Source organism: Thunnus albacares, chromosome 2 (assembly GCF_914725855.1).
Source record: "Thunnus albacares chromosome 2, fThuAlb1.1, whole genome shotgun sequence".
Classification (NCBI taxonomy): domain Eukaryota; kingdom Metazoa; phylum Chordata; class Actinopteri; order Scombriformes; family Scombridae; genus Thunnus; species Thunnus albacares.
Window position 1 is genome coordinate 38,564,000 of NC_058107.1, and position 27,500 is coordinate 38,591,499.

Below are 27,500 nucleotides of genomic sequence, written 5' to 3' on the forward strand. Positions count from 1 at the left end.
CCTCCAGAATTTGGGAGTGGAGAGGATGGAACGGCCTGCCAGCAGTCCTGACCTCAAAACCATTGAACACTTGTGGGATCAGCTTGGGCGTGCTGTTCGTGCCAGAGTGACCAACACAACCACGTTGGCTGACTTGTGACAACTGCTGGTTGAAGAATGGGATGCCATCCCACAGCAGAGTGTGACCAGACTGGTGACCAGCATGAGGAGGAGGTGCCAGGCTGTTGTGGCTGTGTATGGTTCTTCCACATGCTACTGAGGCTCCTGTTTGTTAAATGAATCAATTGTTAAATTGCCAATATGTCCTCAAACTTCAATCATCCAATCCACCAAACACCAAACAAGAGTCAATGGCAGAATAAGCTGTTTGGCATTGGCAGAGAAGATTTGGCCAATTTTTCATGGGCGCAACCCACAAATGTATGTTTCTTACAAATGTGGCACCATTTAAATGGGAAATAAACAGGCTTTCCAAGAAGCATTGTTACAACAAAGAAATAATCTACCAAACACAAATTTCCATACTTTTTGTGCTATGTTTACATTAATTAACAACATTTTCTCATTATGTTGAGAGAAAATGTGATTCAGCAGCATTACATTTCTAGCTAAATGTATGTGCTGTTGCATTTTAGTCGTATATGAACGTAGTAGAACATAGAGTCTTATAGACAGCTGGAAGTTTACATTTCCCTGGAACATCAGTGACTTCTTGATGTGCTGATACATGAAGACTGAAATCAAGTTTTTACCCAAAACTTGTTTGATTCACTTCAGTTTGCAGCAACTCTGAACCCAGAGGCTGAGGTTTTATGAGCTGGATGACATCTACAGGAGCGTGAATGTTTTTTTTAAAAGTCTGTTGTCTCATAGAATATGTTTAAGGGACCTCAGAGATAAGACAGCGTTGAGCTTAAAGTACATCATCATATCTGAGTCCAAGATCAAACTAAAACCTTATTAAATCCATCGATCCACAGTGAGGGTGAACGCAGGGCTGGAGGATGGCATGAAGGGGATTCTGTTCAACTGAGAGCATGAAGTAGTGATTTATTTCTCCATGGCCGCTTTTTTATTGCTGTTAATCCACCATCAATAAAACTCAGCACTTCCTGCAGATGTTTTAGAACAGAAGGCTTCCAGCAGCTCAGAGGATGTAATCCTGGTCTGTGTGAGTTGTATTATATATGTTTTAGATTCTTATAGGAAAACATTTTAACAGGTTTTCACTACACAGTAAATATCTGTATATGATGTATAGAGGAGCGTGTCAGCGTTTTGATGGATTTTGTTGCTCCTCTTATTATTCTTTGTCTTCTATTTGGGGGACTTTGTTTGCTTTGTGGGATTGTGAAAAGGTTGCTCCTCTCCATTCTCACTGGGCCCTGGTTCCCAACATTACCAGTGCTTTATGCATTAAATCACTAATTACTGTTAATTTATCAGCGTTCGGGCAGATCGTCTGTTTCATCGATGACGGTGAGAACAGGTGAACATCATCAGGTGCTCTGTCAGGTTCAGGTAGGAGGGATAAAAAATGATTTGATTCACTCGTGGCTGCGTGTGACCAGAACTGTGATTGTCAGCAATAACAGAGAAATTCTACATGAACGTTCTGAAGGTTTTGTGTCAGTCCAGCTCCCCATGTGGTCACCGGATTCTGTGCAAAAGTCACACTGAGTATAAAAATATGTGTTTTATGTCTGTGTGTTCAGGTTTTACTGAGTTATGACTCTGAGATGAAGTGGTGCAATGTTTGACACAAACTGAGATAATCTCGTTTGCAACAACGAGCTGACTGATCACCGGTTTTTACAAATTATAATAATAATAATAATTTTATTTATATGGCACTTTTCAAGCATGAACAGAAAGTGCTTTCCAGATTTAAATGATTTACAGGATTAAACATTTTTAAAATTGAAAAAGTCTTCTCTGCATGTTTCTGTCATGTAATGAGATGAAACATAAAGTTTAATGAATCTGATCTGAGAGCAGCAGCTGGACGCGGACACACGAGATGTCTCAGACTAAATGGGACAAACTAAAGAAGACAAACAACATGAGACAAACAAGCTGATGTTTGCTGCCGCAGCTGCTCCTCCAGACAGTACTCCATTTATTTTTATTTGTCTTTAATCACAGACTCAGAGCTGAAGGTCACAACCAGGCTGCTGGTTCACTTTAAAGCTTCGAGGTTTAAGTCTGTGAAATGTCTGGATGTGACTTTATTTCTATCATCTGAAGCTCCATCCTGTCAGCGTTTCTACATCTCTATGATCACATGTCGGCATTTTCTGGTTCATGATTGACTGATTAATTATAAAACTAATCACATGTTTACTCTTTAGACCCTTTTTGACTGAACAGCTCACAAGAGCAAGTAGGTAAGAAGCAGCATTTGGAGATAAAAGATCACAAGATAAACAGTTTGGTGAATCAGTTTCTATTGTTTACATGAAAGAACAGCAGGTCAAACAAAGGTGTAAGTATGTAAAACACATTTTGTGGTAAAAGCTACTGTTTTCTCCTCCAAAAATAAACGTCTCGTTTATGACCTGTGTGATCACATGACCAGCTGGACTCAGCAGTGAAGTTTCTGAGTGAAATTTTATCTGAACTGCTGTGAATATTATTTTAAAGTTTCCTCCAACTTTAACCAAAACACAATTATTGTTTATGTTGTGCATAAATTATATATAATGTTTTCAGAATATTAAAATGTATTTTCTTTGCAGATGATACTACTTTATTTTGCTGTGGTAAGAATCTGAAATAAAATCAAACCAACGCTGGCTTGTCGTGCTGCATATCACAACCTCTTCACTTTGTACTGAAGTTCTTTGAGAAATGTAGCATCTAATGTGGCACAAAGTCAGAGGTTGTAATAACAAGTTAGCGAAGCTGTAAACAGAACCATGTTCCTGCACATGCTCAGTGGCGTCTGCCTTAAACAGAACTACTCTCTGAGCAAACTGACCAAACTCTTAATGATGAAGGAACATGTCACCCAGTGCAGCGGCATGTTTTTAATAGTTTCTGGACAACAGCAGAGGAAGTGTTTCAGTTACAGATAGTGAGGAGCTGAAGACTTGTATCCCTCACCTGGTTGGAGATGAGGTCCTCGCAGACAGACAGAGCCATCTGGATGGCGTTGGGTTTGTGCGTGACGGAGATGGCGTTCATCTTGAACTTGTCTTTCCCGTACAGCGTGTTGGCCTGACTCACAGCCTCCTTAAACACCTGCTCATATCGCTTCTGACTCAACACGGCGCCGATGTTCACCAGCCGAGGCTCACAACCACCAAGAGCCACCGAGCAGCACTGCAACGCCGCCAGCAGGAGCACGCCACGCACCTCCACTGAGGAGGAGAGGAGAGGAGAGGAGAGGAGGAGAAGAGAGAAGATGAGAGGAGAGGAGAGGAGAGGAGTAGAGGAGAGGAGAGGAGAGGAGAGGAGAGGAGAGGAGAGGAGTAGAGGAGAGGAGAGGAGAGGAGAGGAGAGGAGGAGAAGAGAGGAGGAGAAGAGAGGAGAGGAGAGGAGAGGAGAGGAGGAGAAGAGAGGAGGAAAGGAGAGGAGAGGAGAGGAGGAGAGGAGAGGAGAGGAGGAGAAGAGAGAAGAGGAGAGGAGAGGAGTAGAGGAGAGGAGAGGAGAGGAGAGGAGAGGAGAGGAGAGGAGAGGAGGAGAAGAGAGGAGAGGAGAGGAGAGGAGGAGAAGAGAGGAGGAAAGGAGAGGAGAGGAGAGGAGGAGAGGAGAGGAGGAGAGGAGAGGAGTAGAAGAGAGGAGAGGAGAGGAGAGGAGAGGAGAGGAGAGGAGAGGAGAGGAGGAGAAGAGAGGAGAGGAGAGGAGAGGAGAGGAGAGGAGGAGAAGAGAGAAGAGGAGAGGAGAGGAGTAGAGGAGAGGAGAGGAGAGGAGAGGAGAGGAGAGGAGAGGAGAGGAGAGGAGGAGAAGAGAGGAGAGGAGAGGAGAGGAGGAGAAGAGAGGAGGAAAGGAGAGGAGAGGAAAGGAGGAGAGGAGAGGAGGAGAGGAGAGGAGTAGAAGAGAGGAGAGGAGAGGAGAGGAGAGGAGAGGAGAGGAGAGGAGAGGAGAGGAGGAGAAGAGAGAAGAGGAGAGGAGAGGAGGAGAGGAGAGGAGAGGAGAGGAGTAGAGGAGAGGAGAGGAGAGGAGAGGAGAGGAGAGGAGAAGAGAGGAGAGGAAAGGAGAGGAGGAGAAGAGAGGAGGAAAGGAGAGGAGAGGAGAGGAGAGGAGAGGAGGAGAGGAGAGGAGGAGAGGAGAGGAGAGGAGGAGAGGAGAGGTGAGTTATGATTTTATAACTGATGTGTTTCAAATCAAGTCATATGTCAGGACCAGGTCTACACAGGTAAGTCCTCAGTCAAGATCAACTAGTCCTTTATCAAGATAAACTAGTTCTTAGTCAAGATCAACTAGTCCTTTATCAAGATCAATTAGTTCTTAGTCAAGATCAACTTGTCCTTTATCAAGATCAACTAGTCCTTTATCAAGATCAACTCGTCCTTTATCAAGATCAACTCGTCCTTTATCAAGATCAACTCGTCCTTTATCAAGATCAACTTGTCCTTTATCAAGATCAACTCGTCCTTTATCAAGATCAACTAGTCCTCAGTCAAGGTCAACTAGTCCTTTATCAAGATCAACTTGTCCTTTATCAAGATCAACTAGTCCTTTATCAAGATCAACTCGTCCTTTATCAAGATCAACTTGTCCTTTATCAAGATCAACTCGTCCTTTATCAAGATCAACTAGTCCTCAGTCAAGGTCAACTAGTCCTTTATCAAGATCAACTTGTCCTTTATCAAGATCAACTAGTCCTCAGTCAAGGTCAACTAGTCCTTTATCAAGATCAACTTGTCCTTTATCAAGATCAACTAGTCCTTTATCAAGATCAACTAGTCCTTTATCAAGATCAACTTGTCCTTTATCAAGATCAACTAGTCCTTTATCAAGATCAACTTGTCCTTTATCAAGATCAACTAGTCCTTTATCAAGATAAACTAGTTCTTAGTCAAGATCAACTAGTCCTTTATCAAGATCAACTAGTTCTTAGTCAAGATCAACTAGTCCTTTATCAAGATCAACTTGTCCTTTATCAAGATCAACTTGTCCTTTATCAAGATCAACTAGTCCTCAGTCAAGGTCAACTAGTCCTTTATCAAGATCAACTTGTCCTTTATCAAGATCAACTAGTCCTTTATCAAGATCAACTAGTCCTTTATCAAGATCAACTTGTCCTTTATCAAGATCAACTAGTCCTTTATCAAGATCAACTTGTCCTTTATCAAGATCAACTAGTCCTCAGTCAAGGTCAACTAGTCCTTTATCAAGATAAACTAGTTCTTAGTCAAGATCAACTAGTCCTTTATCAAGATAAACTAGTTCTTAGTCAAGATCAACTAGTCCTTAGTCAAGATCAACTAGTCCTTTATCAAGATCAACTAGTTCTTAGTCAAGATCAACTAGTCCTTTATCAAGATCCACTAGTCCTTTATCAAGATAAATTAGTTCTTAGTCAAGATCAACTAGTCCTTTATCAAGATCAACTAGTCCTTTATCAAGATCAACTAGTCCTTTATCAAGATCAACTTGTCCTTTATCAAGATCAACTAGTCCTTTATCAAGATCAACTAGTCCTTTATCAAGATCAACTAGTCCTCAGTCAAGGTCAACTAGTCCTTTATCAAGATCAACCTGTCCTTTATCAAGATCAACTAGTCCTTTATCAAGATCAACTAGTCCTTTATCAAGATCAACTTGTCCTTTATCAAGATAAACTAGTTCTTAGTCAAGATCAACTAGTCCTTTATCAAGATCAACTAGTCCTTTATCAAGATCAACTTGTCCTCAGTCAAGATCAACTAGTCCTTTATCAAGATCAACTAGTCCTTTATCAAGATAAACTAGTCCTTTATCAAGATCAACTAGTTCTTAGTCAAGATCAACTAGTCCTTTATCAAGATCAACTTGTCCTCAGTCAAGATCAACTAGTCCTTTATCAAGATCAACTTGTCCTCAGTCAAGATCAACTAGTCCTTTATCAAGATCAACTTGTCCTCAGTCAAGATCAACTAGTCCTTTATCAAGATCAACTTGTCCTCAGTCAAGATCAACTAGTCCTTTATCAAGATCAACTCGTCAGGACCAAGTGCAAAGTCCAGTCCCAGGTCCAAACAGGTAAAACCCACATTGCGTCTCAAGTCAAGACCATGTCCTAAACTGAAGTCCTAAATGAGTCGTCACTAGTTTGTCTGCTGGCTCCTGATTGGCTGTCGTGTAGTCATGGTCATTTTTATTTTGGGGGACGATATCAAGTCATCAAGTCAAAAGACTGAAGTCCAAGTGAAGTCACGAGTCATTGGGGTTAAAGTCAAGTTGCAAGTCATGTTTTAAGTCCAGGTCATGTGACTCCAGTCCACACCTCTGGTCACAAATCAAACTACTGCAGCAGAATACAGAGCAGAATGTGCAAAACACTCAATGAGAGCAACAGAAGAAGAAAGGTGGAGGAGGAAAACAAACAAGAGGATGAAATGACAGGAAATGGTCAAAACCTGAATGTAAAGTGAAGAAGAGGCGGGAATTTATATATTTTGGAGCCTGTCCTCCGAGAAAAATGACACAATGAGTCATAATGTTAGTCGCAAAAAACAACCCACAGTTACGTTTGAGTGACAGACGCCATCTAGCGGTCGTAGTAATTATGACCCGGAGAAGTGACGCAGTTCAGATGGCGTCTCTGTAAGGCGACACATATCTGGTGGGTCGGCTGGTTAGATCCTCACCTGAAAAAAGCGGACTCAATGGAATTGAAGCCGTTTGTTTCCCGTCTCCAACCGCGAGTCGGGGCAGATTTTTTAAAACTGTTACGATTGTTGTGGTGTTTACAGTTGCCATGACGACGAAGGTGGCCTAACTCTAAGGAAGGAGTAACTTTAACCCAAATCATGTTTCTCTAACCTTAACGAGGTGATCATTTTAATCCAAACCGTTATCTTTCCCTAAACCTAACCGGACCTGAACCATCATCAAACATCATTATTGATTAACAGTGATGTGTGACGGTTTTATAAAACACAGACGGATAATGTCGTCCTGCTGATCACTGCTGACAGAGACGCCAGATTAGAAAACGCTGCTATGTGTCGTTCTGGAGTCACATGATCAAACGACCTATGTGGTCGTTTAATTTGGAGGACTTGTTGGAGCACATTTTGTATTTATTGCTTCTTACATTTATCCATTTTTAAAAAAAAACAAAAAACGCGATGAAGAGGATGATAATGTGATGAAGGCAGTGGTGAAGATGATGATGATTTTCTGAATGAATAATTTTATATTAATGACAGCAGATAAAAGTAAACAGCACGTTAATAGATGTGATAAAGTCTGACTCACTGTTTCAGCTGCTTCTGCTCCTGTTGCTGTTCTCGGTTTTCTCGGGTCAGAATTCTCGTCTCCTGTTGATTTTCACCGTGTGTTTGTTATAATGTCGGTGGTCCTCCCGGTGCTCCCGGTGTCAGCCCGGTACCGTCAGCTGGGTTTCGGTCCCGGTGTCTCGTGTCTCTTTCAGCTTTTGTTTTAATTGATGAATGAAATATTAAAGCGGTGAAAATCTCCGGTGACGTTTTGTTTTATTCCAGCAGTCTGTCCGCTTCACCGGAGGATTAAATCCCGATTTGTGTCGATGAAATGTTGATTTTCATTCACAGTTTAATCGATAAACCCGCTGACATTGTTGATCCGGTCTCGCGCCTCGTCCTGTTGATTCACCGCGTCTTCATGATGTCGCTTCACTCACCGCCAAGAAAATCAATCAGACAAAAAATTATTATTAAATCGTTTTTATTTGATTCCCTCTGATGTCACCAGCTTCTGTTTTTATTCTGCTGTTTCTGTCGGTGGAGGCTCGTGATGACCTGATGATGCTCGCGAGCCCGCGGTCTGTCCTTGGATCCTGACGCTCGCTCCCGCGCACACTGACGGAGGAGGAGAGGAGGAGGCGCGCGGCCGCTGGAGCGCGTGCTCGAGTCTCTCTTGTGTTTTGTGATTTAATGAACCGCCGCGTTCACGATCAGAAAAATACCTTCACACGCATAATGATCATGTTCATTACGTCAGTCAGTGACATATATACATATTTACAGTCATGTTGTAGATTATTAACAACATTATTCATACACCTGGTTGATATCATTTAGTTTGAAATAAAATAAAATAGTTTGTAGATAGACTAGAGATATAACTATAACTGTAATTAGTATTTGCTGAGTTTACACTGTATATTAGTGTCAGTCATGTGATCATGTTCTGGTAATGAGCTGCAAGGAAGACCTTTGATGTTATTAAGTGGACTAAATATTTGTACTTGATTAATTTACAGAATGAATATACATATATGTAATGATATATACTGACAGTAGAATATCAAAAACATCTTACAAAGATTTCAAACACAAACAGGTATCAGTAGTTTTTGCAGCCTGTTTGATCTTCTTTGTGAAAACAAGTTTGTTTTTTTACCTGAAAATCTGTTTTTATGAACATAAAATTTAGCAAATACCATTAAAAGATTTGTAATATATATGTGAGGATTGAACGTATTCCAGTAACAACACATGTCTCCAAAATAATATAAAATGTTGATCAATGTGGCTGATTGATAAAGATACATGATGTTATTCCTAAAGTGGGAGAGATACCAACATCTTTACTGGTTTATTTCAATATATCTTATCTGGATAAAATCTATGAAGACGTTTGAAACAAATTAATATAACATTGATCAATATAGAAATAAAGTCCTTTAGATAAGACTTTATTGATCTGTGTATTGATTTGTTTTCAGGACTGAAAGAATCACAACTCTGATGTGTGAAAATGTGTTTGTGTGTGTGTGTGTGTGTGTGTGTGTGTGTGTGTGTGTGTTTAATAAAAGCAGGAGAAGAAGAAGACCTCATCTTTTCAGACGTTGTTTTTTCTTCTTCTGTGGTTGTTTCTGTTGTTTTGAATCACATTCATCACCTCATCCACTGCAAGCATGCACGGTTGCCATGGAAACAAGCATCTCCACCCTCCCTCCTCTCCTCCATCTTTTCAACCAGATACAACTTATAATTAACACACACACACACACACACACACACACAAACACACACACACACACACACACACACAGCTGCAGACTGTGTTTACATCAGTCCAGGTTCTGAACTGGGTCCAGTTCTCAGATAAACTGGATTTCAGCACAAATTGTCCAATCAGAGAGCTTCAGACTGTGTTGCCGTGTGAAGTTGGAGGTTGATCTTTGACTGTGCTTGATAATAAATCATAAAAAGTCAACAAGGTTTCTTCAAATATATTTTTAATGTTTGCAAGAGAATAAAGAAATGAGCTGAACTCAGTGAAAGGTCCAGAAATATAAATCTTTTGGTGGATGAAGAATATTCCCCATAAAATAAAACTGACAACATGTTGTTGTGAGTTTGCCTCTGAATATGATGCAACTCTGTTTAATAACATTTAGCCTGTTAGCTGCTGTTTATTAGCCTCCGTTAGCCTCCGTTAGCCTCCGTTAGCTTGTCTCCTGCTGTGATTTCTCCATCTCGTCCTGTTCTGTGATCTCAGCTGTGAACATGAAGTAGGACACGTATGACTTCACTGTTTCATCTCTCTGGTGTTCAGTATCATGGAGGGAGGCTTTCCTTCAGCTTCCAGGCCAGTGAGTCAACACACACACACACACACACACACACACACACACACACACACACACACACACACACACAGTGATGGTCTTTCTGTTTCCAGCTGAGTGTGTTGTAAGGCGAGCGGAGTGATGCATGCTGGGACGCCTTTATAACCCGCTCTGTCCCCTGGGGGGGGGTCGGTGTCAGAGTGTGTGTGTGTGTGTGTGTGTGTGTGTGTGTGTGTGTGGCTGGTGGTACAGTCACATGTGTCGGACAGCATCAGTCTGACATTAGCCGGGAGCGTCTCATCAGAGGGGGCGGGGCTACAGAGACACTTTGCACCAGTTTAACATGAACTTTAAAGTCAAACTGAGAGCAGAGTTGTTTCTGATTGGTTCCCTGCAGCGATCAATACTGAGTCCACATGTTCAAACTCTTCAACAGCAACGACTATGAAGCAAACTGTGACACATGTGCATCGTTTTTTGTTGGTGTTGTGTGTGTTTCTGCAGCGATGGCGTCCCGAATCATCACTGTTCTCTGGTCCTGTAATCTGATTGGTCTTGTAATCTGATTGGTCCTGTAATCTGATTGGTCCTGTAATCTGTGTAGGCGGGCACTAAAAACCAGTCCATGATATCAGTTCAGTTCCAGCTGACACACATGCAGCGAACCAGCTGTTGTTAGTTCCACCTGCGTTACGTCTCTGTGAGGCTCATCCACTCTCAGATGGATTCATATGAAACGTGCTTCACTTTATAAAATATTAAACGGTTTGTTTTCCTCTATGTGACTTTGTGTTTCACTCGCTCAGTAAAGTTCTATTAGATCCTCCAGAACGTCCTGGACTCAATGAACGTACCTGATGATATGAAGAGTTCAAAACCACGTTAAAACATCTCCTAGAAGCTTCTCAGCTGCAACCACTGACTCTACATCTCATCTCATCAATGCTTTGAACTGACAAGTTGACATTATTAATATCTAGTTGACATTGTGCTGCTGTGTTACTGTTTGTTATTGTGCTTTTATATGTTTTAACTGTAAGTGACTGCAGATGAAAATGAGCTATAAGATAAACTCTGTACATGATCCCAATAAATACATAAATACTGCTGACAGTCAGCGTCTCCTGTAAGCACAAATCATTTATTACAGGATCTAATGATGTTGATCTACGTCCAACATGAGCTGAACCTGTAAACCAAGATAAACCACAAATACAGCATCAACCAATGTAATCAATTATTAATAAAAACCCAACACACCAACCAATGATCATGTTGGGGATCAAGGTCTAGAGACTCCACTGTCCATCCTGGATTTAAAACTATAATATGTAATTATTCCACATTAAAATGTCTAAAAACAACTAGACCTGTGTTATATATGTTGTTGAGTTGTGTTCTTACATTCAAACTCAGAGAAATCTGTAATTTAATCAAAGTAACGGACCGTTTCATTTGGTCGCCTGTCGATGACGTCATACCTCCTCTACCAAAGAGTAAACACGCACCAGATGCATACGGCGGCGCTGTGTTTGTCCGCTACAATGGCGTCTACCAAAGAGTAACTTACACACATACAAGATAATACATCGGCGTTGTGGTTGTTCCACACAAACTGTTATAAATGGACTTTTATTCAGTTTTAAGACACATTTTCATGATAAATTTAGGTGGTTTTTAACTATATCTTTTAGCCGGAAGAAGGATTTTAGTCATTGGACGTCTGGATCTTAAGTTATCAGAGAAATAAACTGGACAAACGTTAGCAGCAGCTCGGCTAACAGCCCCTCCAGGAAGTCCGGTGGTCACCAAACATCGTCGGAGAAATATTGATTTTTTAGGTGAAACAGCTTTAATTAGTGTTTTTACCTGTAATCTCCGGGTCTGTTTGTTCTGGAGAGTAAAAACATCCTGAATGATGAACACTGCAGTAATCCTATCCTAGTGAAGCTGGTTGTTTAACAACGAAGACGACAACTCCCATGATGCCTTGCTGCTTCACACCGTCATCACACTCCGTCTGTTGTTATTGTTTTGATTGAAATGACATGTTGTGTGTTTAAAAGGTGGACAGAAAAAGTTTTTATTGTTATCAACCAGTTGTTTGAAGGAAATGAGCGACTTGACGCTGCCGTCCAGAGACTCTACAGATGTTTATGAATCCAGCGTGTAAAACATCGTACAAACAAGGAAACGGTCACAAGAACCATGACGACTGTGGAAACAGTGTTTGATGAGTCTATTAGAGCAAAAATCATATCTCCTGTTTATATGAACGGTTACGGAGTGATTTGATGAAGATGATTATCAAGGACCAGATGTGGGAGGAGATCTGTGCTGGTTGCCATGACGGCGTCAACAGTCACTACTGGGAGGAATCTTGCTACTAGCAGTCTGCCTTCATGTCTGATTGTGGTTTTTCTTTTATTGTGTCAGATGAATTGATGTATTTTACAGACATGTTCTAGTTAGTGTCTATCAACGCAGCTCAATTAACTTTAATATCTTCATGTATTTATTGTCTTTTGTATCTTGTATCATGAGTCTCTGTGTTGCATGTTTTAAGGACGTCCTGAATGATGTTTTTTTTATTAATATTATATATGTTCTTCTTTCTTTATTTTATTAATTGTTCCGTATGATTATAAATGACCTCAGTAACTTGTCCAGGGACTACAGGAGCATTTACAGCGATGTTTATTAATGTACACTGTCCCTGTTAAATAAACAAACAAATTAAAAATTAAAAAATTAAAAAATGACGCCAGCAGAGCATCAGAGAGGAGGTCATGGATCCAGATCCTCATCAACACAAACCAACGATATATCTCATGATGAGAATAAACTGTATAAACACGATGTGATGAAACATGTGAGACACTTTACTACAAAGATGGACTCCAGTGAAGATAAACTCCTTAAAAACATCATGAACGGAGGTTTTTTTTGTTGCTTGTAAACATCTGTAATATTTGCATTTCTGGCAGTAAAATGGAGAAAACTTAATGATCTAGAAAATAGAGAAAAAGTAAGTTATAGTTTAGATAAACAGACTCATTATCAACAGAGACATAAAGTTTATTATCAGTCAGTTGTTTGGTTCTGAATGTTTCAATAATGAACGATGCAGCAGCTCTGAACCTCAACACACACGTCTGTTTAATTATGACTGTGTGTGTGTGTGTGTGTGTGTGTGTGTGTGTGTGTGTGTGTGTGTGTGTGTGTGTGTGTCTGTTTAATTATGCTCAGTTGTTGTTGTTGTTGTTGTTGTGTTAAACAGGAAGCCTCGAGTCGTCCATTAACACACAAACACACTCAGAGAAGAAGAGAATCTGTTTCAAATGTAAACGTGCGACTGAAACGACGTTTTGAGAACAAAGAATTGAAATATTATGTAACAGCTAAATTCTTTATACGTAAATGTAAATAATGTAAAAGCTTCTGGAAGCACTTTTAAAATTTAAAGAAGTAAAAAATAATATTTTTGCTGCTTTTTTTTGTTTAAAACCTGTTTCTTTTTATACTTTATTATTTTATTTAATTTGTTTTATTTAATTATTTATTCACTAACATGTATTATTTTCATGTTTTGCACAGATGCAGATGATTTTATGCTGACGTTGAAATGTTTATTCATACATTAATAATACATTCAGGTCAATTCAATAACTTTATTGACACCAAACATAGAAAACATAAGAGATAAAAAGCACAAACAAGTCAAAACAGTTCAGATATAAATGAAAGAAATGAATGTAATGAGACGTCTTCTTCTCTGGATTTATATTTAAAAGCTGTTTTTATGGAGGTCACACAGATACGACTCACTTTGACATTAAAAGAGTCGAACCGACTGATAAAAGTAAATGTAAAGACGTTTTAATAAAAGATCTATAAAACAATGTTGTCAGAGTTTTGTTAACCTGAAACTTGACCAGCTAGCTCAGATAAAATATCATATCACACTAATAATATATATATTTTTTTAAATGGCCAAAAAAATTACAAAATTCTCCAAACACAGTAGACACAACATTTACTGTACAGCTATATGATGAGTTTATATGTAAATACTTATATATACATGATGATCATTAACTTTTCTGTTTAAAGTGACTTTTCCAGCCTCATTATTTTTATTTGATGTAATTCTTTTGATCTTGTTTTGAGTTTTTAGGAGCTTTATGAATCAGCTTTACTTTAAATTCATGTATATGTGGGTAAATGTCTGTTTTTTATATATGTAAATGTTTATTTGAAAATAGTATATATTTTTTAAAATAAATAAACAGATAAATAAAATGAGAGGCTGCTGTTCCTCAGATGACCGCCGTTCTTCCTCCCGGCCAGCAGGGGGCGACAAGCGGCGAGTCAGTCCGTGTTTACATGCAGCAGAGTTAGCTTAGCTTTAGCTTAGCTTTAGCTTTAGCTTCTGCTGGAGGAGAAGGTGAGCAGACTTAAGCTGTATTTTAATTTAATTACATAACATTAATTACATATCATGTCCGCTAACAGCTCTGCTAAACAGCCAGGAGAGATAAAACGCTTAAATCAGTCTCTGTTAGTCTGGAGAAGACAGTTTATTCTCATAACGTTTGTCAGGTAATAGATCTCTATTGAAAACAAGCGAATTAAAAGTTTATTTGCTTGTCAAAACGGTTACATCTATTGTATTAAAATTATTAAGATATTTTACTAATCAGAGGATGTTAATATTGAATTCGGCATAGTTATCAAACAGCAAGTGTGTCTTGTTTTATATGCAGCTTCAAATTAGTTTGTTTTATTTCACCAAAGACAAAAGTAACCAACGAGGAAGTCGCTGTTAAAATTTAACAATATTTCAATGGAGTTCTTTATAAATGTAGCTGGTTGTTCTGAGAGTAGAAATCAGGTTTTTAAGATAAAATTTATATGTGGTTGTTCATTAACTAGTGATGGAAGAAGTACTCAGATACTTTAGTGCAGTAAAAATACCAATACATCAAAGTAAAAATACTCAATTACAAGGAAAAGTCCTGCAAGAAAAATCCTACTACAGTAAAAGTACATAAGTATTATGAGCTTGATGTAGTTAAAGTATTGCAGTAAAAGTACATAAGTATTATGAGCTTGATGTAGTTAAAGTATTGCAGTAAAAGTACATAAGTATTATGAGCTTGATGTAGTTAAAGTATTGCAGTAAAAGTACATAAGTATTATGAGCTTGATGTAGTTAAAGTATTGCAGTAAAAGTAGTGGTTTGGTCCCTCTGACTGATATATTATTATATATGACATCATTAGATTATTAATAGTGAAGCATCAGTGTTAGAGCAGCATGTTACTGTTGTAGCTGCTGGAGGTGGAGCTAGTTTACACTACTTTATATACAGTTAGCTAGTTTAGTCCAGTGGTTCCCAACCTAGGGGTCGGGCCCCTCCAAAGGGTCAGCAGATAAATCTGAGGGGTGGTGAGATGATTAATGGGAGAGGAAAGAAGAAAAAACAAAGTTCTGATACACAAATCTGTTTTCAGTTTTTGGACTTTTTCTCTAATCTTTGATTTTTGCTGAAATATTGGATCATTTGAACATTTATTGAAATGAAAGCATGTGAGAAGTTTAGAGGGAAAAATCACTATTTGGTGGAGCTGTTAACAACTCATAGACATGTGAAATGTGACCCCGACTACACACTGCTTTTTGTAAGACGTCAAAAGACAAAAAGGTTGGAAACCACTGGTTTCATCTTTAACAATGTGTTGTATTTTAAAAGCTTGTTATATTATCCATTGTGTCAAATCTTCATCTGAAAAGTAACTAAAGCTGTCAAATAAATGTAGTGGAGTAGAAAGTACAATATTTCCCTCTGAGATGTAGAAAGTAGCATCACATGGAAATACTCAAGTAAAGTACAAGTACCTCTAAACTGTACTTAAACACAGTACTTGATACTCATTTATCACTTTCACTAGAACTTTTAAAGGGTTTCTGATGTAGTTTTTTCTTTTAATGAGAACTTTTTTCCATGACTACAGATTAGAGTGTTGGTGCAGGAAGGTCAAAGGTCAGCTGGTGCAGCCTTCATTATGGTGAAGCAGCAGCTGAGGACAGACAGGTAAGAACTGGTTTTTACAGCTGGTTACTGGTTTCTACTGTTGATTCACCAGCAGGAGGTTGTTGATGTCGCGTCTCTCCAGGTGTTTTCTACCTGCAGCTGCGCGGGTTCGATTCCCCGTCGGTCGTGTGCAGCGGCGGCCGCCTCTGACTCACCAGGTGGGTGAAAAAAAAAACAAACTTTGTGCAGCTCGTCTGCCGTCGTTGATCCGTTTAACTGTTTGTTTGTTTGTTTGTTTTTTTTCTTCAGCAGGTTTCAGGCAGGAAGTGGGCGGGGTCAGGGACAGGCTGCAGCTCCTCCACCACAGAAGAAGACAGAGGTGACGATGGGCGGAGCCAGCGTGGAGACCCGGGGTCGGACGGAGGTTCAGGAGAGGCGGAGTCAAAGAGGGCGAGAGTGGATGGGTCAGTCAGTCTGACCTTTGACCTTTGAGTTGTCATGTCGTTAACTGTGACGTTTATTTAACAGGCTCATCTCAGACTGAAACATGTTCATCACATGTTCCTACAATAAGAGTTGACTGTTGTTGTAGATGTTTGTGTCGGTGGAAGCGAAGCAGCCGACTGGGATCGTTTTCCTTCAGACGTCTGATAACTGAGTTTAGATCGTTATTTATTGGCCAGTTAACGAGCCGATAGATTAGATTTATTCTGGACAGAGATGTTGGAGTTGAACCAGGATGTGATGATGATGATGATGATGATGATGATGATGATGATGTAATTTTCAGGTTTTTCATTTTACAGAGATTGAGACGCAGTTTGGTACAAATTATGAGAAAAAACAGGAACAACTGGTTTAACTGGTTTAATTGATAAGTGCTGACTGGTGATATCTGGGTTCATACGTCGTTGACTCTTAACAGTTACTTTAACAGATAATAATCAGTTCTCAGTGTGTAGTTATTATTAGAATATGAGGAAGTTTCTTTAAAACTCTATAATAACATTATTTCCTTTCTTATTATTTCTAAATGACATAAACCTTCACAGAAAGTTAATATGCTGATACATTGTTTGAAACTGAATATTTTCCATCAGTTATTAACAGCTACGTATGAACCTTAATATAATGAGTCCTATAAATTAAGACTTCCTGGAGATGAATATAACATGAAGGAACCCGTGTTCATTCTGTTCTGATTCGTTTAGAAACGTTAACGGTCGTCCGTGTGTTTGTTGTTACCGTGGAGACAGACGAGCGAGGTGTGTGATCGTTTGCTGAATCTGTTTCCATCAGAGCTGAAGAAGCTGCGACTCCGACCAATAGAGAGAAGCTCCCGGCGTCATGTGGTCAACCAGGAAGTGAGAGCGGTTCCACAGCAGGTGTGTGTGTGTGTGTGTGTGTGTGTGTGTGTGTGTGTGTGTGTGTGTGTGTGTGTGTGTGTGTGTGTGTGTGTGTGTGTGTGTGTGTGTGTGATCAGTTTATCTGACGGATTAGTTTTAGATCCGCAGAGATTAGTCAATGAGTCAATCAACAGATAATTAATCACCAGATATTGTGATAATCTATTAATCGTTTTGAGTAATTTTTTTTAAGAAAAAAAGTGCAAATTCTCTGATTTCAGCTTCTTAAATGTGAATATTTTCTGGTTTCATTCGTCTCTGTGACAGTAAACTGAAGATCTTTGATCTGTGAACAAAACCTCCTAATTGGATTATAGCTTGTGTTGATGATGATGATGATGATGATGATGATGATGATGATGCGGGTGTGTGTGTGTGTGTGTGTGTGTGTTGTAAGATGGCGTCCCTCCTCCTGACCAGCAGGGGGCAGCAGAGCTCAGTGAGGACAGCAGAGCAGCTGAGGTGAGATCATCTACTGACCAACAAAACATCACATTTTAACTCAGTTTATGACTGCGATGTTAATGTGTTAATGTGTGTGTGTGTGTGTGTGTGTGTGTGTGTGTGTGTGTGTGTGTGTGTGTGTGTGTGTGTGTGTGTCAGCTGCAGAGCGTGGGGTCACTGAAGGTCACCATCCAGCAGAGCAGCGAGAGCCGAGAGTTTGGACCGACAGACAGGACGGCAGACAGACAGACGGGTGGACTCCACTGTCACGTCTGTAACCTCACCTGTCGCTCTCTGCAGGTGAGAAACATCCAGAAACTGATCCAGTAACGTATTGAATGTGTTAGTCTGAGCTCTGGCTTCTGTTTCTTTCTTCTTTGACATTAATTTGATGAAACACATCAGATCAGCTTATGGGGTTTTATTTTGTAAGTTTTTATTTTGCAGTGGAAGGACTTGTCTGTAGCTTTTATTTTGAAGGGGAGCTTGAGATAGCAGGAGGAAGAGGTGTGGAGTCACATGACCTTTCAACCTGCTGGTGTGAAATGTCCAAACTGTACAGATGTTATTAACAGCTGCATCATGATCCAGATCACATGATGATACCAGGCGGAGACGGTCAGGGTCCTCACAGGTGTACAGGTTTAAGTGTGTGTGTGTGTGTGTGTGTGTGTGTTCGTGTTCAGGTATTTCAGGAACACATGTCGGGATCAGAACACCTGAGGAAACTGAAAGAGATCACACACTCCATCAGCCTGAACACACACACACTGCAGAGCAGGTAAGAACACACACACACACATACACACACACACACACACACACACACACACACACACACATATAAACACACAGACACACACATATAAACACACACAGAGCCCAAAAAAACACAATGATTCTTATTTTCAGCTGATTAAACACTAATTAAAACATAATTATGAATATTTTATTCCATTCCTGCTGAGTCTGTTCTGCTAGATTCCATTAAATTCTACAGACTGGTCCTTTAATGTGATGTTCAGACATGGAAAGCAGCACTTTATTATGAACCAGGTGTCATTATTATCTAACTATCTTAGACCCTCAAGAAAATACTCATCATTTCAATTTGTTAAAATGTCATAAATTAGACTTTTTATCTGATCATTTTCTCTTTGCTTGACATTATAAGTGTGATGTGTGATGGTTAACTTCTTCCTGCAACATGTTTCTACTTTAAAGACGAGGCCGATCTCTTCATCCTGACTGTCGTCTGTTTGTCCTGCAGGGGGCGTCGGCCTGACGCACAGCGCTGGTGCGACACCTGTCAGACTCACTTCAGCAGTGATGTCATCATCCATCGACGGACTGAACAACACAAGGTGGAAACACGTAGATACTGAAAACACTGTAGACACTGTAGACACTGGAGACACTGTAGATACTGGAGACACTGTAGACACTGGAGATACTGTAGACACTGTAGACACTGTAGACACTGTAGACACTGGAGATACTGTAGACACTGTAGACACTGTAGACACTGGAGATACTGTAGACACTGGAGACACTGGAGACACTGTAGACACTGTAGACACTGGAGACACTGTAGACACTGTAGATACTGAAAACACTGTAGACACTGTAGATACTGTAGACACTGTAGACACTGGAGATACTGTAGACACTGTAGATACTGAAAACACTGTAGACACTGTAGACACTGTAGATACTGTAGACACTGTAGACACTGTAGACACTGGAGATACTGGAGACACTGTAGACACTGTAGACACTGGAGACACTGGAGATACTGTAGACACTGTAGACACTGTAGACACTGGAGATACTGTAGACACTGGAGATACTGTAGACACTGGAGATACTGGAGATACTGTAGACACTGTAGATACTGTAGACACTGTAGACACTGTAGACACTGGAGATACTGTAGACACTGTAGACACTGGAGATACTGTAGACACTGTAGATACTGGAGACACTGTAGACACTATAGATACTGTAGACACTGGAGACACTGTAGACACTGTAGATACTGTAGACACTGGAGATACTGTAGACACTGTAGACACTGTAGACACTGGAGATACTGTAGACACTGTAGATACTGAAAACACTGTAGACACTGTAGATACTGGAGACACTGTAGACACTGTAGATACTGTAGACACTGGAGATACTGTAGACACTGTAGATACTGAAAACACTGTAGACACTGTAGATACTGTAGACACTGTAGACACTGTAGACACTGGAGATACTGTAGACACTGTAGATACTGTAGACACTGTAGACACTGTAGACACTGGAGATACTGTAGACACTGTAGACACTGTAGATACTGAAAACACTGTAGATACTGTAGACACTGTAGACACTGTAGACACTGGAGATACTGTAGGCACTGTAGATACTGAAAACACTGTAGACACTGTAGATACTGTAGACACTGTAGACACTGTAGACACTGTAGATACTGTAGATACTGGAGACACTGTAGACACTGTAGATACTGTAGATACTGGAGACACTGTAGACACTGTAGATACTGTAGACACTGGAGATACTGTAGATACTGGAGACACTGTAGACACTGTAGATACTGTAGACACTGTAGACACTGTAGACACTGGAGATACTGTAGACACTGGAGATACTGTAGACACTGTAGACACTGGAGATACTGTAGACACTGTAGACACTGTAGACACTGTAGACACTGGAGATACTGTAGACACTGTAGACACTGGAGATACTGTAGACACTGTAGACACTGTAGACACTGGAGATACTGGAGATACTGTAGACACTGTAGATACTGTAGACACTGTAGACACTGTAGACACTGGAGATACTGTAGACACTGGAGATACTGTAGACACTGTAGACACTGTAGATACTGTAGACACTGGAGACACTGTAGACACTGGAGATACTGTAGACACTGTAGACACTGTAGACACTGTAGACACTGTAGACACTGTAGATACTGTAGACACTGGAGATACTGGAGATACTGAAAACACTGTAGACACTGTAGATACTGGAGACACTGTAGACACTGTAGATACTGTAGACACTGTAGACACTGTAGACACTGTAGACACTGGAGATACTGAAAACACTGTAGACACTGTAGATACTGTAGACACTGTAGACACTATAGACACTGGAGACACTGTAGACACTGGAGATACTGTAGACACTGTAGACACTGGAGATACTGAAAACACTGTAGACACTGTAGATACTGGAGACACTGTAGACACTGTAGACACTGGAGATACTGTAGACACTGTAGACACTGGAGATACTGAAAACACTGTAGACACTGTAGATACTGGAGATACTGTAGATACTGGAGACACTGGTGACACTGGAGACACTGGAGACACTGTAGATACTGGAGACACTGTAGATACTGGAGACACTGGAGACACTGTAGATACTGAAAACACTGTAGACGCTCTAGATGCTGTAGACACTGTAGATACTGGAGACACTGGAGATACTGTAGACACTGGAGATACTGTAGATACTGTAGATACTGGAGATACTGTAGACACTGTAGACACTGTAGATACTGAAAACACTGTAGACGCTCTAGATGCTGTAGACACTGTAGATACTGGAGACACTGGAGATACTGTAGACACTGTAGATACTGAAAACACTGTAGATACTGTAGATACTGGAGATACTGGAGATACTGGAGACACTGTAGGTACTGGAGACACTGTAGGTACTGGAGATACTATAGATGCCACATCTGGACTGAAACAGCAGATTAATTCAGTTTTATTCCTTTTCTGTGTGTTTGTTTGTGTGTCTCCAGATGTGTAAGCAGATGTCTCGTCCTTTCTGTCCGGTGTGTAAACGTCACTTCAGGACTCCCAGGAAGTTCGTGGAGCACATGAAGTCTTCAGAACATAAGCAGCAGGTCAGCAGGAGACAGTCCAGACTAAAATATGCCTCAAATGTTCCTACTGATACTGACAAAATATCTTTGTTTTAACACGGAAACTTTCTCGTTTTAATGGAAGAAAGTTTCTCATTATAACGAGAAAACATCTTTATAATTATATACATATTCCATTATGTTATAATGGAAAAAGAAATTCTAGCTATAACTAGAAAATGTATCTCATATTACAAAATACTTTTCTAGTTATAACAGAAGTTATAATTAGAAAACATCTTTGTTATAATGAGAAAACAACCAAATTTTAACAAGAAGTTATGACAAAACATCTGTTTTTATGTTAAAACTTTTTCGTTTTAACAAAACTTTTGCAGTAAAATATGATGCTGTCTTGTTACAACGAGACACTGAACAGATATTATTTTGTCAGCATCAGGCTTCTGTATCGAACGAGCAGGTTTCACATGTTGATACGATCAAAACGACCAAAAACATTTGTGTCACCGTTTAGTCGCTTTACTGAAAGCAGCCACGTTTTCACGTCTCTGTAACGTCTGTAATGACTGAACCAGAACAAACCTGAGAGCGGAGGGGTGCGTTTGATTCACTGTCTGTCTCCTCCCAGGTGCACCTGGAGGAGGCGCAGGAGGAGGAGCTGATCACTGTGGACGCTGTCGGCTGCTTCCAGGAAGAGGAGGAGGAGGAGGAGGAGGAGGAGGAGGAAGAGGAGGAGGAAATAGAAATAGGCGATGATGAAGAGGAAGATGTAGGAGAGGAAGCAGAGCAGAAAATGTCAGAGGTACAGACAGACTGTGTGTTATGGAAGCTCATGTCTGCCAGTGAAAGAAAAAAAAGAATAAAAGTAGTCATGATAAAAAAAAACTAAATTAATTTTAAAAATTACAAGAAAAAAGTCTAAATTATGAAAAAAAATATTATGACATAAAAATAATAATAATTATAATAAATAATGAGAAAAAGTGAAAATTAAGGAAAGTCAAAATTATGAAAAAAATGATGAGAAAAAAATGAAAATTTTGAATTTTGGAAGTTCGTCTGTGCCAGTAAAAAAAAACAAAAAGGAAAGAAAGACATAATAAAAATGTTGACTTTTTCATCATTTTTACTTTTTTTCCATAATCTTGATTTTTTTTTTTTAGATAATTTTCACTTCACTTCGATTTTAATTTTTTTTTTCATGTTTTCAAAGTTTTCTTACAATTTGTATTTTTTTCTCATAATTTAGATTTTTTTCTCATAATCTTGACTTTTTTCATATTTTTTCCTTTTTATGTCATAATTTTGAATTTTTCATAGTTTTCACTTTTATCATAATTTTCACTTTTTATCTCATGATTCAGATTTTTTTTCTCATAATCTTGACTTTTCCATAATTGTTAGTCTTCATCTTATAATTTAATTTTTACCTCAATTTTTACTTTTTGTCTCATAACATAAACATAAACTTTTTTTCATGATTTTCACTTTTTAATTTCTGAGTGAAAATTTGTGAAAACTATGAGAAAATTTTGGAAAATATGAAAAAAATCTAAATTGAGACGAAAACCTGAAAATTATGAAAAATGATTATTATTGTAAAAGTCAAGATTATGAGTTAAAAAAAGTAAAATTATGAAAACATTTTTATAATGACTTTTGTTCCTTTTGTTTTGTTTTACTGGCAGAGTCGAGCTTCCGTACTGCTGCTTTAAAAACACGTCAACAACCCGACTGAAAATGATGTTTTATAAACAGATTGTTGTTGTTGACTGTGTGTCGCAGGCGGCCGACAAACAGGAAACACGCGGCGAGGAATACGACCCCGGCACCATATATGGTACGTTCCTGTGGTTGCCGTGGTAACAGTGACTGATGGCGCTGCATCGCCTCCGTGTGGACGTCTGCTGTCTGATCTCAACATCTGTTTTATTTTATCGTTTGACTTTTATTCAACCAGGAAGATTTAAAACTGACTCCTGACATTTTCAAACCTCTGTGTGGAGCGATGATGAGGAGGCTGTAACCTTCCTCACATCATGAAACTAACAGACGCGTCATGTTTCCATCATGTTTTCCATCGTTTGAGCTTCGACTGTTTTAATGACGTCGTCTCTTCTTCTTCTTCTGCAGCAGATGTTACGTTTTAAATGTTTGGATGAAACTTGTGTCTCTTCGTCTCTACAGGAAGTAGTTTTGTGGTTCCTGTTTCTGGCTTCCTGTGTCGACTCTGCAACAAGTTCTTCCACAGAGAGACGACAGCACGACACACACACTGCAGGACACACACACACTACCTCAACCTGCAGGTAACACACACACACACACACACACACTACCTCAACCTGCAGGTAACACACACACACACACACACACACACTGCAGGACACACACACACTACCTCAACCTGCAGGTAACACACACACACACACACACACACACACACACACACACACACTACCTCAACCTGCAGGTAACACACACACACACACACACACACACTACCTCAACCTGCAGGTAACACACACACACACACACACACACACACACACACACACACACACACACACACACACACACAGGTAAAACAGCTGATTGTGTGTGTTGTTGTTTCAGAGTGTGGGACAGCAGCAGATGAGACAGTCTGACAGTGACGCGGCGGAGAGGAGCGAGGACACCTGACCTGCTCTGTATCCCACAATGCACCTGTGTGTCCAGGTGATGGACAGCTGATGACGTCATCCTGATGTTTCTGAAGCACAAAATACAGTTTTTATAGTTAAACTGATCAGAGACTGGCAGCAGTAAACAGGTGTGTGTGCGTGCGTGCGTGTGTGTTTTTGTGTGTGTGTGTGTGTGTGTGTGTGTGTGTGTGTGTGTGTGTGTGTGTGTGTGTGTGTGTGTGTGTGTGTGTGTGTGTGTGTGTTGTGATTGGATGATATCTGGATGATGTTTGTAAAGGTCAGCTGTGTGTCACTGACCTCTGGTGGACGTTCAGAGGAACTGCAGTCGTCTCCTGGTGGTTCAGATGTTCTGGACGTTTCAGTCCAGATTTTGGCTTCAACGATTATTTTCATTTTTGATTATTTTGTGGATTATTTCCTCAATTAATTGATTAGTTGTTTGGTCAAATGTGGATCAATGTTTCCTAAAGACGACGTCATCAAACGTCTTGTTTTGTCAGTTTACTGTCACAGAGACTAAATATTCACATTGAAGAAGCAGAATCAGAGAATTTGGACATTTTGTTCTTAAAAAATGTCTCAAAATGATTCTTCAGTCATCAGAACAGTCGGTGATTCTAGTCGAGATCATTTTGTCACAAGAAGAAACTTTATGTTCACTTTTCTTTTTACAAAACAACCAGTTTAATGTCAGAATGACATCAGACGAGACTCTGAACCAGCTGATCGTTCTGATCACATATTTCTATGTTTGTCCTGTAAAATATTTTTAAACTGTTATTTAAAGTCATAAACTGTGCTGCACATGTTCAGTTCCTCACTAAGACTGAAACAATAAAACAATGTTTCTCCATCAGTCAGTTGGATCGGATGTATTATTGGATGTATTTGTTTTATATGAAGTGTGCTGTAATACTTCCAGATGTGTTTGGATCCTTTCAGGCAGTAATTAGTTTTTAATGTAACACTTTACTGTCAGTCTTCCTGTTTATTATTAATAATCAGTCTATAAAGAGTTAATAAATGTACATTATAATGTATTTATAAGCAGATATTTGTTTATTAATGTCAACAACTGAAACTCTTCCTGTGGTGGAAGAAATATTCAGATCATCACTGAAGTAAAAGTATAAATACCACAAATACCACAGTCTGAAAACGTTTATTATTATATTAAATATATGACTAATGAATGCTGTATATGGACGAGTGTTTTAATGTTGTAGTTTGTCAATATGAGATCATTTATAAACTTCTGTGTAGTAACAGTACTGCAATATATACGTAATGTATATATATAGTACAGCTTTACACACACACACACACACATATATATATATGTGTGTGTGTGTGTGTAACAGATCATTTGAACATACAATGATCACATGATTTTATAAGTAACTGAGCGGCAAATAAATGTAGTGAAGAAGAAAGTTTTAATTTGCATAAAGTAGAAATAATCAAGTAGAGCAGCAACAATAAACTATTGATTAGTTTCCACCATTATTTTGATCATCGATTCATCGTTTTGAGTCCAAATTCTCTGATTCAGATTCTTAAATGTGAATATTTTCTGGTTTCGTTTGTCTTTATGACAATAAACTGAAGATAAAACAACAAACATTTGATGACGTCGTCTTTAGGAAACATTGATCAACATTTTCTGACACTAAAGACAAAACTAATTGATTAATCACTAATGATAATCAATGATGCTGCTGTATAAACAGATAATAGAGTGAAACATCTGTAATAATATAAAAGTTGTAATTGTTGTACATTAATAAACATGTCTGCCTATAACGAGGTTATACTGTGTTATTAACTTTAAACAAGAAACGTCCTGAAAGCTGCAGACTTGAACTTTTACTAATAACTCAGAGTGATAACGTTGAACCCTTTATTACTGATTCAGGATCAATAAAGTTCTGTCAGTTTGCAGCTTAATAATTACTGTTGTTAAAATATTGAACTGGTTTCACTTTATTCTACTGAAACATTTAATTTGCCTTTTTGTAGCTTCAATCTAAAGAAGATTTATTAATAAGTTCTTGAGTGTTATAAATAGTAAATAATAGCAGTTGGTAATTATTATGTATCATTAATTAAAGGTTAAATATGAATTTATAGTAAATTATCTTTTACACACAATATAATAACTCAGATTTCTGACTCTCGTCACTGTTTAAATAATAAAACACGTATAATAAGACAATAATTACAATGTTAAACTTGATTTAGACTCTTTAATAAACACATCTGTGTGTATTTACTGCAGACACACACTCAGTCCACGTGGCATGTGTTTCCCGGCCGCGTCCACAGGGGGCGCGCTCCCGCTCGGCGCAGAGGATTGTGGGTCGGAGAGAGGAGGCTGCAGCAGCAAGCGGCGGAGCATCAGTGACAGCGGGCCGGACCCGGGACTCTTCACACCGGACTTTCCACCACCTGAGCTGGGAACCGTTTCTCCTGCACGGAAGTGCCTGAACAGCGGCGGCAGAGATGGGACACGGAGACCTGATGAGCCAAGCGGAGGACGTCGCGGACCAGGTGAGCTGCTCTCCACCGGGAAACACACACCCTGAGCCGGCCACGGACAGGCTGCGACTCCGGCAGACACACAGCTGTTTTCCCGGAGGTTTTCCGCTGCGTTTAAAATCAGCTGGTTTTAAGCAGCTTTTCTTTTTACACTTTACACACTTCTCGTAAATCAGTGTTTAATTCGGCTTCCAGATGTTTCACCCAAACACCACTTTGCTCCAGTAAAGATAAACTTTTCTTAACTTTTAGGCAAAGCCGCAGACTTCTTCATACAGTGTCGGTTTGGTTGATGTAACAGGAAAACTCGTTGTGCAATTAAAAAAAGTTTACTGTAATAGTTCCGTAACAGTTTGTAGTGAGTTTCAGCTGCGAGCCGAAGTGAAGGGCGGCTCCTAATAAACGCTTTAGGCCTTCAGTCATTTGCTCTCAGCTGAGATCTTTGGCCGAGAAACACAAAAAACCCTTAAAATGACTAATATCTGAACGGAGTCTGGTGCAGCGTCATCAGCCTGGTGGAAAACGGAAACGTTCGGTTTCTACTTGATTTAGAGATTAAAAAGTAAAGAAGAAGAAAAACTTCGCGTCGAGTTTGATTCACTGTTCGCCGCTAAAACATCTGTAGTAAAGGAGGAGAGCTGAGAGTAACATCTGGATTTGTAAATAATAGTGAAACAAGACACGGTCAGTTACACGTATGCCGAAAGGAGGAGGAGGAGGAGGGGGGGGGGTCTTCATCATGTTCAGCGGCTCCACGGTC

At 39.5% G+C, this 27,500-nt stretch overlaps 3 protein-coding genes across 10 annotated transcripts in view; 2 read left to right on the forward strand and 1 right to left on the reverse strand.

Moving 5' to 3' along the window:
• grin1b (glutamate receptor, ionotropic, N-methyl D-aspartate 1b) overlaps positions 1-7,974 on the reverse strand; it is a 68,120-nt gene extending 60,146 nt beyond the window's left edge. For all 6 annotated transcript variants that reach the window (XM_044333887.1, XM_044333862.1, XM_044333870.1 and 3 more), the window contains exons 1-2: positions 7,411-7,974; positions 3,106-3,362 (exon numbers count right to left, since the gene is read on the reverse strand). In XM_044333887.1, coding sequence (XP_044189822.1) covers positions 3,106-3,362; position 7,411 — 258 coding nt within the window. In that variant the 5' untranslated portion in view covers positions 7,412-7,974. The remainder of the gene's footprint in view (positions 1-3,105; positions 3,363-7,410) is intronic.
• Positions 7,975-14,054: 6,080 nt separating this feature from the next.
• On the forward strand, positions 14,055-24,651 carry ciz1b (cdkn1a interacting zinc finger protein 1b). 3 transcript variants are annotated; one of them, XM_044334240.1, is made up of 14 exons: positions 14,055-14,156; positions 15,727-15,806; positions 15,889-15,964; positions 16,056-16,210; positions 17,046-17,131; positions 17,550-17,614; positions 17,756-17,896; positions 18,283-18,377; positions 18,867-18,960; positions 21,435-21,539; positions 22,147-22,320; positions 23,304-23,358; positions 23,706-23,827; positions 24,135-24,651. In XM_044334240.1, exons 2-14 carry the CDS (start codon positions 15,778-15,780, stop codon positions 24,198-24,200), a joined length of 1,263 nt encoding a protein of 420 aa, XP_044190175.1. In that variant the 5' UTR covers positions 14,055-14,156; positions 15,727-15,777; the 3' UTR covers positions 24,201-24,651. The 3 variants fall into 3 exon arrangements, with proteins under 3 accessions (XP_044190175.1, XP_044190193.1, XP_044190184.1); XM_044334258.1 differs by having other exon boundaries at positions 17,762-17,896; XM_044334249.1 differs by having other exon boundaries at positions 16,059-16,210.
• A 1,884-nt stretch (positions 24,652-26,535) lies between these two features.
• The window catches only part of surf4l (surfeit 4, like), an 8,405-nt gene continuing 7,440 nt past the window's right edge, over positions 26,536-27,500 (forward strand). Inside the window, exon 1 of the mRNA XM_044334413.1 lies at positions 26,536-26,752. Coding sequence (XP_044190348.1) covers positions 26,705-26,752 — 48 coding nt within the window. The 5' untranslated portion in view covers positions 26,536-26,704. The remainder of the gene's footprint in view (positions 26,753-27,500) is intronic.